The 12,514-nt window shown below is 37.6% G+C and overlaps 1 protein-coding gene across 4 annotated transcripts in view; it reads left to right on the top strand.

The window, feature by feature from the left end:
* The window catches only part of MAGI2 (membrane associated guanylate kinase, WW and PDZ domain containing 2), a 734,934-nt gene that overhangs the window by 580,800 nt on the left and 141,620 nt on the right, over positions 1–12,514 (top strand). For all 4 annotated transcript variants that reach the window (XM_062019654.1, XM_062019637.1, XM_062019629.1 and 1 more), the window contains exons 8-9: positions 4,456–4,577; positions 6,048–6,230. In XM_062019654.1, coding sequence (XP_061875638.1) covers positions 4,456–4,577; positions 6,048–6,230 — 305 coding nt within the window. The remainder of the gene's footprint in view (positions 1–4,455; positions 4,578–6,047; positions 6,231–12,514) is intronic.

Raw genomic sequence — 12,514 nt, 5'->3', positions numbered from 1 at the left:
CTGAACTCCAGTATTCTGAGACCAGAGGAAAAGCTAAAAAAAGAATAAAGGAAAAACATTGAAGGTCTTGCTAGTAAATTTAATAAGACCAATCGCAATATATTTGCAAATTCTGTTAAAAAATAAGGTCTCCAGTATTAATGCCTCTCTTAATAATGCATGGATGTAGATGTGAGACATTATTAAAATTCTAATTTCACTCGTTATGCAGGTCCAGGCTTTATTTGTAAGTTGTAGATATTTGTCATAAAGGACAGGTGTTTGCTATACGTGGCTTAACTTTCATGCAATTTTCTCTTAATTTATAAACTAAGAACCAGCAACACTTAGCTGTGCAGAGAGTGTGTTATTAGAGTATGCTGGGTCTTTCAGCATTCTAATTGCCTAGAGATTATTTCTCTCTTTAAGGATGATTAACTGCAACACAAAGGTCAATTTCCAGACATGGTCTCCTTAATAGAACACCTAAATTAGTCATACAGGTATTTATTCTGAAAAAATACACTTCTTTGACTTACTATTTCTGACAATGCTCTATTGCTACTCAAATGGAAAAATATGTTTCAGGGACTTTTTGTCGTTATAAAGTATTAGTAACTGAAAAATGTGAAGGTAAAGAAAAGTTAGACACTTACAAGTCGTGCATCAGATTGTCCATTTCTAAGGCATCCTGAACCTCAGAATTACTTTAGTGGGTTATAGGCAACAATTTCAGAAGTTAGAGTCACAAGCTACCAAAAAAACTGATACATTAAAGTAACTATTAAAAGGCTATACTCCTGCTGATGTGCACATTTACATATGCTACTATTTTGGCAGGGCTCAGTATCTTGGCCGTCAAATCTCCTAAGACCATGTTTCAGTTGTCTGAAGCACATCGAATGTGAAACTGTCACAAAACTGGTTAGATGGGAAATGGTGCCTGTGCCTCATAGACTCACTAGAGGTGACAGCACCTACTCATAATATAAGAGATGATGTTTCATCTTCACAGCTAAAGGCAGCCCAAACCCACATCCCACCTCTGAGGGAATGTCCCCAGTTCATGTAAGGTGAGCTTAAACAGCACCAATTACACTTTCTTTTCTGCAGAGGGAAATTCAGAGTTGCTAGGACTAGAAAGCAAACAAAAGGCAGTATGATTCTTCTTCACAGACACAGGAGCAGTAGGAGAAATAATTTAGATTCTTGCCTTTGGATTAGGCTTTTATATTTTCTTGTATAAAATAAATGAAGATAGAAATGCTCACAGAATTAGATAGTATGAGCAATGAGCAATACACTTTTGGATCACATCCAAAATCTCTTTCAACCTCAAAAGCGCTTATTTGTAACCATTTCTAAAACTTGTATTTGGCTTGTCTTGCTAAGGCTTAGGTTAGTAATACCTATTTTGTATGCAGTGGAAGTAGCTAGATGAAAGGCTAGAATGTCCTTTCAGGGGAACTACTTAGCTTAATAATTTCTTTCTCAGGTAAACTCATTGGTAGCACTTTTTCTGACTTTGCCATAAAACTATATAGTACTTGAATGTACCAAAATAGAGGTGCTTCATGTCTCATCAGTCTACGAGCATAAATCTAGTATAACTGACTGACAAAAACAACTGATTATTAGTATAATTATTTATTTTCTTTTACTCTTCTTGGACATAATGTTTAATGCAGTTGTTTGAATTTGTTGAAATTCTCACATTGTGCTTTCAAGCCTGCACACGACCATAAAATAGTCAAAATATGGGAATAAATTGGAGCTAAGACTTATTAAGATTACACAAAAAACTTGAGATGTTTCAAGTACTTCTGCTTATCTTCCTCTCTGATCTGCTAGGACAAAAATTTTATTTTCAAAATAGTCATTACTGAAGACATTTACATGTAAATGGATGGAACTACAATTTCAACTCAAACTAGAAATGGTAGAGAGGCCGTCAGTAACAGATTCTAGCTGTGATGTCAGTACCACAGAAACTAGAGCTATGAGCCTTGATGTTCCTTGAGCCATGGACACATCCTTTATTAGCTAAAATCCCATCTTTTTTATATTACAGAACCACATGTAAGTTGTAACTCGGGCCTACAAGAGGCCTCCTGCAGCACTGACATGTGCCCTGCAATTATAGCATGACATTAAGCATAGTTCAAGGTCCTAAATGCAGATCTGTAGTGTGATCCTGGATATCCATGACACCTGCGTAATATGGCACAAAAGCTGTAGGAAACTCTTGCTCTTCTGCATGGGCAGATGAAGACAAGAGTAGGATACTTTAGAGCCTCTAAATTAAGACCTGATCTCTATGGTGAGGCAATTAACCCATGGCGTAGCAACTCTGGGTTTAACCCTATCAACTGATAATGTACAATAAGCTAGATATTTTACCCCATATATTCAATTGGAAACTGTTTCATAATTTCACACTTCTCCTTGTAAGACGCCTACAGATATCAAGTCTGAAATCCAGACATCTTTAACACATCCTAGTATTTACTTCCAAATGCATTCATAGAATGCAGTTACATATCAGAATTAATTCTGCTTGAATAAAAAACTAAAATTCCTTTGGTTTCTATTATACATGTATCTGTCACTAGTATTCCTCTAAACCCCTTTTTATGGGTTCCACTTATTTGGTCATGAGCAATCAGAACTTCAAGTAACTTTTCATGTGATGTTTTGCTGCTGCTTCGTATGGCAAAAGTAATATATGATAGTTAGTAGCATGAATATTACCTTTCTTATGCTCCCGTTAGTAGTTCATAATTACTGGATTTAATACATGTAATTCTTGCCTTTCTCCACTTTTAACTGGTGAAATTTGTCTCCCATCATACATTTCTAGGTCTGCAGTAGTCTATTAAGGTGCTGAAGTCCTTGAAAATTACAACGTGGCCTAACTAAAAAGCAAAAGCCTAGGAAAGGAAAGCTTGCAAACTTAAACAGGCTGTCTGAAGAATGACTGAAACAAAAGTGGCTACCTCTGCAGCATAGATTAAAATTTACAAGAAAACCATTAATCAAAATTTTAGACTATGAGAGTAGGTTAGCAGCCACTTGAATGAATTATAGCCATGTTAACAATGTAGCAACTTCAAGATTTATCATATTTACTTCCTCTCATTCAGTCAAATATTCTTTTACATGACTGGAAATCTTTTCATTGCATTAGCTCTGTCCACTAAATCCTGATTTTCCAAGTGTGTTGCACTCCCGTAGGACTTGCTGCCTCTCCTCTACCTCACTTTTTAATGTCAATTCCACTTACTTTCGTTGAAGCAGTGGTAGAATCTGAATCCCAAGGGACATGAAAAGTTCTTAATGTGGAATAAAAGATCATTTCAATGTAAACTGAATGTATTCGACCCTTTTCAGGAACTCAGGGTTGCAAAAGTTTGCAGGTCACCTCTCCAAGTGTGTAACATCCATGACTGGGACTGGATTTTCAGAAGAACTCAATACATAGTAGCTCAGTGAGAACAAACAAGGAGTGACATGTTTGAAACCCGCCATTCTGTAAATATGTGCTCATTTCATCAGGACAGCATTTGCAGCTCCTTTTCTCAGTTGTGATCCTATCTTGTGGAGTTCAATGCAGCCTACTAAATCAGTTTGCCTTCTTCAGAAAGTTTGTGAAACATATCTCAGGACAGGGTTCTAGGATTACTCACTGATTGATAAAATATATGCTTTAAATTAAAGAATTTAAATCAAGGCTATGAGGAGACTATATCATAGTAGTTCCAAACATAATGCAGAAAGTTAGTAGTGTAATGACAAGAGATATACTTACTAACCTGCTGTAGAAAACATAAAACGTCATGAAAAAATGTGAACATTAAGTTTTCTTATATTTCATATATTTATCCATGTAGTTCTAATCTGTCATCTGATTTAGTTTCTGCAAAATCCTATTTTTCTTTACAGCTAAGCAGATATATACCATAGAATGAAAAAGGAGTCATCTTCAGTTTATTTCCTATGTTAGATTTATTTTTAAGTTGCAATCATAAAAGTGTTTTGTTCTATGGTTTACCTTTTCTGTAAGTGATTAAGTAGTTACACTTACAATTAATCAATAATAATGTACAACACCGGTTCAGATCCTTTGAATCATGCACAGAACAATGTTTGTGCTAGAAATGTAAAAACTGTAAAATGCTTCAGCAGTACTATTTAATATGAAGTTCTGTAGACCAAAACCATTTATCTGTAGCAGAGTTCAGCATACTGAAGTGATAGGACACTTAGTGCTGTTCATTATGCAATGTGCTAAATTGTGCTTTTCTCATCCCCAAGAAAATTGTGTGTAGTATAAGAGACGTGCTCAGGCCTATTGAGGATTCATAACAGTTTCACTATCTAACTGCACACACCTAAGTCACATACAGCATCCTACTGTGAAAATGATCATTTTCCCCAACTGAACCTAGTTTTTAATCAACACCAAATTTTTTCCAGCCACATAAATAGAAGAACACAATTTGAAAACCCTGTCCTAGAAGCAAAAAGGAAGCTACAGCAGCATAACATGCCCAACGCAGAACTTGGAACAAAGCCTATGCAGGCCCAAGGTTTCCGAGGTACAGTACCATGTCAGCTGTCTGAGTTAAGATGAAACGTCCTGCTCTCCTGTTTATGTGACAAATCTTTTGTCATAGTCAGATTAAAAGAGGAGTGTTGCCAATTCTCACAATGTTATCACCTGTCTCCTAGCATCCTTCTCTCAAATGCCTGAGCTCCCAGGGCTGGGGAACTCAAGAACCACTTAAAATACTCTAACCTTCAGAGGCACAGAGAAATGACAGGAAAGTTGATTCTAGTGTTTCCTAAAAGCCGAGAAACAGAAAGCAAAATAAGAGCCCCGAAGTCAATTTGTAAATAAAATAATAAACTCTGTTCTCGGGAAGGTGTGACTCTCTCTTGAGCAGCTGAGGTTGGCAATATTGAAATAGTTAATTGTACTTTTTCTGAATTACTGTTAATTGATGTTTGGTATGTTTTTAAGCTAGCTCATCTAGCAAGCATCAATTAAGTTAAAAGCCTCAAGCACTGTGTTATAGGAATTTGCAAGAATACAGCCTCTCGGTAACGTAAAAATTAATGTGCTTAAAATGAGCTGTACGAGCAAAAAACAACACCGGTAGAGAGGAATACACTTTAACATAAGGTTGTAGCCAGAGAATGAGGCTTGTTCTTCTTTGTAACAGTAGCAAGCTCTTCATCAACCCTACCTAGACCCAAATTCGCCCACCTGCGCCCCGCTCCCAAGAGGTCCCGCAGCGTGAATGACCTGTGGCAGTGCTGGTGCGACCCCGCCAGGATGCGCGGGCTGCACGGTACGTCCCCGCTGCCAGCCAGCCCAGCACAGCCCAGCCTAGCCCCGCCGCTGCAGGCACGGGCACAGCAGTGGCAGTCACAACCTCTGCACCCTCCTCCCACCCTTCCTCACCAAGCGCAGCACGGCGGAGAGGCACGGCAAGCCCCCACCACCCACACTGCACACCAAGGCACGCGGGGAGGGGACGCAAGGGTCGCATGGCAGTTGTGTGTCACTTGTTGGATGCTAAAACACCACTTGTTTGGAAGGAGAAGTTCACCTAATATTTAGCACTGCTTGTTAACAAATAGAGTAAGATATTCAGAAGATATTTTCCTTATTGTGGTTGGGAGGGATATTACGGAGAATGGATTACTACATAGACAAAGCTGAATTTATAGATTAGGAGAGGGGGTTAAAAATTACCTCACAGATCATTTTTATTGTTGTCATTAGTTTAGCTACAAAATATCCACTTTTAAATGTATTTCTGATATGAAATAATATTTATAACTCTGCACTTTATGGCTGATCTGCCATAAGAAATCTATTTTAAGCATTGTATAAATACAAAAACTCACTTTTTTCTTTTTCCTGGAATGCCTGCACTCTTTTATTTCCTTGCTTTTCATACACTGTCACTTGCTGTCAGCCAGTACTGTTATCTGCTGTCCCTGCTGCATTGTGACTAGATCAGAACTTTTGTCTTTCTTGTTTGTGTTGACTGATGTAGAAAAACCACTCTTCACCCGTGATGCATCACAGCTGAAGGGGACTTTCCTCAGCACAACTCTTAAGAAAAGCAACATGGGTTTTGGATTTACCATCATTGGTGGGGATGAGCCAGATGAGTTTCTCCAGGTGAAGAGTGTAATTCCTGATGGGCCTGCAGCACAAGATGGGAAAATGGAAACAGGTAATTAAAATGGTTCCTCTGTTCTTTTATATGAGAAGTAGAATGAGATATAGATTTCTGATTCTCACTTCTTCCCATGCAGGTGTATAGTTTTCTGTATGACTTTCCACGTTGTGTAAAACAGCTGTTCTATAAGAAAAGATAAGCTTCTCGGATAAAATTTATTGTAACTTTTCTTTCTAATAATGCCATGTAGCTTATTTTTTTCCATTTTGCAGTATTTTGAGGGAGAAAGGATCTCCTACATGAAAACGGGATATGATGTTCTTTGGTTTATAGGCTATTTACTCAAGGGAAGTCTGTGAATGGAAAGAAAAAGAGACAGGCAGAGAAAGCACAGACTACAAACTGTAATTTATTTCTTTAGAAAGGATGGTTTTGCAAAATAATCAAAATGAAATCTGATCCAAAATTGTTCTCATTAGAACCATCAAAACACGAGTTTTCAGTGTGACATATGGACATGTAGGCATCTGTGGCCTACTAATCAAGAATCTGTGAAAACTAATTAAATAAAGGAAACTTTCTCTGAAGAGATTTAAAGCTGGTATTAAGATCTGGGCCACTACTGGTAACATTTTCATGTCCACAGGTTAATAAACCACTGTCTTTGAGGTTTGATGGGTCATATCAGGTCTATGTATGGATGAAACATTTTTGGAGGAAGATGAACTTTGTTTCCAAGCCAGCTATCGTCTATAGAAGAGAATCAGAGAGTGATAGAATAATTTCAGTTGACAAGGACCTCCAGTTATTAACCAAGTGCTCAAAGCAGCTCTAACTTCATTGTTGGATCAGGTTGTTCAGGGGTTCATCCATAGGTTTTAGACTCTGTTGTCTCCTGTCCTGATTTTTAACCACTCTTATGGTCAAGATTTTTGTTCATTAGATCCAATTGAGTTTTCCACTGGTGCAACAGGTTAACAGTGGCTGTAGCCCTGTGTTCATGCAACACTGTTTACTGTCTCTCCCCAGAAATTCTTGTTCCTCAGAAAATAGTCAGGCTGCACACTGCGACATGAATGCATAACTTTTCCTTCCATTCCTCACCAAGGCTTTATAGAAGAAATGCTAGTTGGGTAGAAACCAAGTTCATGGTGTCCAGAGTCATGGTAAAGATAATCTCATAGCCTGTGGCAGATCACTATGGGTGGACCACAGCAGCAGAGCAGGGTCCTTTTAGTCTTTTACAGTACAGGAGGCAGGCACATAAACAGGCATAAATAATGTGAGTGGAATAGCCTCAAGTTCCAGTGATTCTTCTGGAAATTTCCTTTCATCTTTTTATTGTAGCAAAATAATGATCTGGACTATCCCATGTTGGAACAAATCACCCTGAACTCTTGGGTTTTTTCTGTAGGACTCACCAAAACTTTGCAAGTAGGAAGTGTGAAAGTTGTGAAAGCATTATTTTTTTTTTAAATGCAATTTGCTTCAAATCTTATGTTACAGCTGGGATAATGTTTCTGATGCCAAATAGATCAACAGATGATTTACATAAGTAAAATGTAAGAAAGAAGTAGAATATAGATTGTTTGCATTGGTTTTAGAAAAGACTTAGTCTAACATCTTTTTAATGTTCAGTTCTTACTGCCCTTTCAGTTTTGGTTCTTATTGCCTTTTTAACAATGCTATTCCCAATGGCAAAATTGAATTAGCTGATTAAGCTGATTACCTGATTAACAAAGGATACAACAGATTTCCTGAAGTTCAGGAGATTTTAGTAAGATGAAATTCGTTTTTCCTAATATTTTCATATTATCTAAATACACTGTGTGAGAGATGCTTGTCATGGTTTAACATTCTCAGATTCAGCACCCAAATATAGTTTCTTGCTAATCTGTCTGAAGTGTGGGCTGGTTATTGATGAACTAGCTCATATGGTGTTCTTTTCTCTTGAAAGTATTCTTGCAACTTTTTGTTGAAATTTAATATGGATGCCATAATACTATTGATTATTATTATATTCATGCATTGTGATGAGACTATATAGAAAAAATATGCTGTAAAATAAAGAGAAATAACACTGACATTTTTTTCTGAGGTAAATAATTCAAGTATTTCAAGAATGCAAGACATAAATGTGCATTCAAATATATAATCACTCTATAATTATCTGAGCCTGATAGTCGCATAATTGCATCTCAGAATAAATTCTGGCCCCAAATGTCTTCATTTTTGAGAAGAATGATGGAGTTCTGATGCAGAGTAATTGGAGAATCTCAGTCTAATGATTGTGGTGTCTAACATGGTTTCTATGAATATTTGAAGTGATTTCTAAATATGATAATGGCAAACTGAAAAGAGATATTTAAGGCCAGTATATTTATAAAAGCACTGTTCAGCAAAGTGCTTGTACTTCCTGATACTCAGTCCTTTTCACACTTCCTGAAGTAGTATTTCTCTCCCTATTCAGTCTAATCAGCTGAAGAAATGAAAGCCTCTCGGGTTCCATCAATACTGTTTTGTTCATAAAGCTGTTAAAATCTTGTGTTTTAAAACAATTTGAAATGGCTTATGTACCTTTTTTCTGTTAGATAGGCAGCGCTGGATGATGAATAGAGCTTTTAAAACAGATTTTATTTATTCCTTTGACATGAATTGTGTGTTGTTGTGGAATTTATGTGCCCTCCAGCTATGATCACAGTCATAGGAGGCTTTGATAAATGATAAAACTATCATATTGTGGCAGTATGACATCATAGTATGATCTGTGAAGCAACTTGAGTGTAAAGGATAACCAGAGGTGTTGGTGCTCTCAACTGTGATACAGCTCTGGAGCCTTTCCCTTTTTTAGGCCCAGTGATAAAGAAAATCCTAGTGCGTCAGACTTACGTCAGATATGAGGGGAAAAGGAAGATCTTGCTTGATCTTGGCCACAGATTGAAAACAGCAATGTTGAACTTTATCATCATTGTGAAAGAAACAACCTCACAGAAAACTAATAATGTAACTTCTGCACCCAAAATTTAATTGGAGGATCAGATACAAATGCTATTGAAAGTGCGAGTGAGTCTGTGTAGGATGTTATTGTCCCCTTTTTAACATGATAACTGCACAATGATTTCACCTGCAGGTTTCAAAATGAGCCAATTTTAGATTTCATCCTTTGGAACATAGAAGCAGCTGCCTGACAGTGACTTGGCATTTCTGTGATGCTATGAAACAATTAAAGCAGTGAGGCAAACTGAATGAAGTGAGATGCAACAAAAGATATTTGAGATCCTGGTGATCTAATACCACCACTCAGTGCTGAGTGCTGGGCACTAAGAGGTAGCTATAGTTGTCCTGGACCCACAGCAAACCTCACAAGAAGGAACTACTTCTCAGTGGATGACTCAAAACCAGACAAAATTACATTCCTGATCCCATTTGCCAGATGTTTCAGAATTCCTAAGGGTTATTATGCCCTCATGAAAATCTAGCATCTGTGAGCTAATGGCTGTTAATAATACTGCAAATGCCTTTCTAGGACATGTTTTAGCATTTGGAACTCAATCAAGCTGCTGGATATGAACATTACACTCCACAGCATCTCTGTCTACCTCAGGACAGCCTAGGAGCTGATACCACATTCTTTCCTGAGAGGTTATATTGCTTTGTCTTGTCTGAAGCCTCATGCTGCCGATGGAAAACTATCTGCATTTAAGAGGCCCCTGTATCCCATTAAAATGCTGAGTGAACGTCACTGGTGAAGGACTGCATCTACATGAAAAGATTTTTATACAGTGAGCAGTTTTGAATGACTGCTGTTCTAGGGCAAACAAAGATTTAGGCCTGCGGCTGAGTCAGATAAAAGCTCAAGCTGGAAAGGCAAAAACTTTCCTAGAATTCTCAAGGTTATTCAGTAGAGTAGATAAACTGAAACACTCCCACATAATCAAGCTTGAGAAAGATTCACACTCTGTGTATTTCATCAAGTTTCAGTGCCTTTGGTGAAAGTTTCCAGGAAACAGCTCAAAGACATGCAAAAGTGGTTAATTGAGTCTGTTGTTGACTCTTCTGACTGATGAATAGCTGTGGTCATAGCAGGTTGAACTTTCCAGAAACATGTATGCATTTGTGATGAATTGTCATAGCTCAACAGTGTGAATCAAGAAATGTGAAACCTGGTCCTTCATTTAATCAGCTAAGCATACCTTTGGCTGGCTCCAAGATGCTCTGTCTTCTGTAAACAATAGTGATTTAAACTTTTTTAGATGCTAGTCTCTCAGGAATAGTAGCTTGACTATATTACTTACTCTGTTCTAGACATAAAAATTCAAAAATGAAAGGTAAGTTTAAGCTAGCAGATAGTGTCTACACCTACCATATGAGTAGACATGTACCACTCCTAGATGACTGTATTAAGATGAAGCCTAGAGACTAGGGTTCTAAAGTCTAGAGATCAGTCTCACATCAACCACTCGGAATTTCTACTGACCTTGAGAGATCTCCGAAGGGAATGAGCCAGCTGTTAGAAAAACCAGAAGTAATCCATGTCCTTGCTGGTATCCATGCTTCTACTGTCAAGACTCATAACAATCTTCTATACATGATGAATTTTTCAAGAAACCGAGGTTGCTCTAAACATAAGCAAATTGGAAAGACTGCACACTTCATCTGCAAAGTCATAAATGTTATTCACGTGAATAAGAGCAAAACTAAAGCCATTATCACTTGTTTGACGCTACAATACCACTAAGCTTAGGGAATAACTATCTAGTCATCATTCACGCATCATCCATTCATTCATCTGGGAGTGTGACTACTGTCAGAATATCACTAAAGGACTCGGTGTATCATGACTATACACCACTGTACCTATTTTCTTTTTCATTCAGGTCAAGTCTCTCTCACATACTATGAGTTAAGATTCATCTAACATTATTAACTTTTACAATATTCCCTCCTCCTGGTAGCCAACTATTTACCACAGCTGTCATCTCAAGAACTTCACTAAGCAGGACTCCAGTGAAGAACTTCTGACATACATATATAGGACTTCTTTTCCACAGTACCAGAAGCTGTATGAAATTGGGGTAGCTCACCTGGCTGACACCTCCTCATCAGTGACATGAGGAGTACTGGCCTCCTAAAATTAAGGCTTGGCACTAGGAACGTGAGAGAGTGTGCTACTCATTGGATTGCTGAGTAAGGAGCATGTTTTCATTATCCTTATGCATCTCCAGATTAAAATACTCTTTTAATATATACCAATGTCTCATCAAGTGTCAGTCTTGCAGCTGCAAGCTTATGTCACGTGGCAGGTCTGTGAGAGCAGAGCAGCATATATAAAAATAACTTGTATTTTCAGCCACCTTTAACAACCTTGCTTTGTTTGGAAGCTAGAATGTTTCATCTGAACTGGAAGTGGTCTTTTGTCTCCTCATTTCAGTATAGCTCCATTCAGTTACTGTTACTAATCCCATGGAGTTAATAGAAGGAAAATTAACTGTCTGAAAAGTAACTAAAAACAATAACAACAAATATCTCAGGCATTATTGAGAGTGAAATATTCTCCCACCTGTGTTAGGCCAGTAAGTGTGGATTTCTATTACATTTAGTGTTTGTGTTCCAGCACAGGCAGCTGATGAAACAATGCAAAATGCAGCAGAAAGAGTATATTTGCATCACATGCAACCAAAATCTCTGGTCAGTCAGGATATTCACAGTTCCTTTCACCAGTGATACTGATCACATTTTCCTTTTTGTAAAAAATCAACTTGGCTTTCTAAAACCAATCTTCTTTCATTTGACAATTTAGTTTGGCGTTATAAGGAGAGGATCGCAGAGGACATTGAGACTGGCACTGCAATGTGAATGCTGTGGTCTTTACACCCCACATAAAGATGCAACTGATAGATGTCCTGCTAGTTCATAGCTGAGACAAATGGGTGCTGCACCCCAGGGTTTTTTCCTCTGGTACACAGCATCCCACTTCATTCAATCCACATTTCTCACCATAAAATCTTATCTATGTAATATAATTAATGCCAAAACTGTCCAAAGGTGTATGGGTAAAATTAACACTGACTTTTGAGAGTCTTCCCAAGGTAGACTGATGCAGTATTGTTAGCCCTCACAGTTTTATCCTGAATTTCTACGTAACCAGAATTCTTTAAAGCTCTAAAATTTGACCATTTAAGAGGTTTCAAATAGAAAGCAAAGGAAAAAAATCCATTTTTACAGTCTCTATGATATCATGTACTGAGACTGTCACTTTAGCTGGGGAAAGGGATACGACTTATGATTTTTGAATGCTTGGTAGGGTCAGTAAAACTAATTCTTTTTAGGAATATTAA

The sequence above is a fragment of the Colius striatus genome, chromosome 1 (assembly GCF_028858725.1).
Source record: "Colius striatus isolate bColStr4 chromosome 1, bColStr4.1.hap1, whole genome shotgun sequence".
NCBI classification, from domain to species: Eukaryota; Metazoa; Chordata; class Aves; order Coliiformes; family Coliidae; genus Colius; species Colius striatus.
The sequence above is the reverse complement of the archived record's forward strand: the minus strand, read 5'-3'. Positions and strand labels throughout refer to the sequence as shown.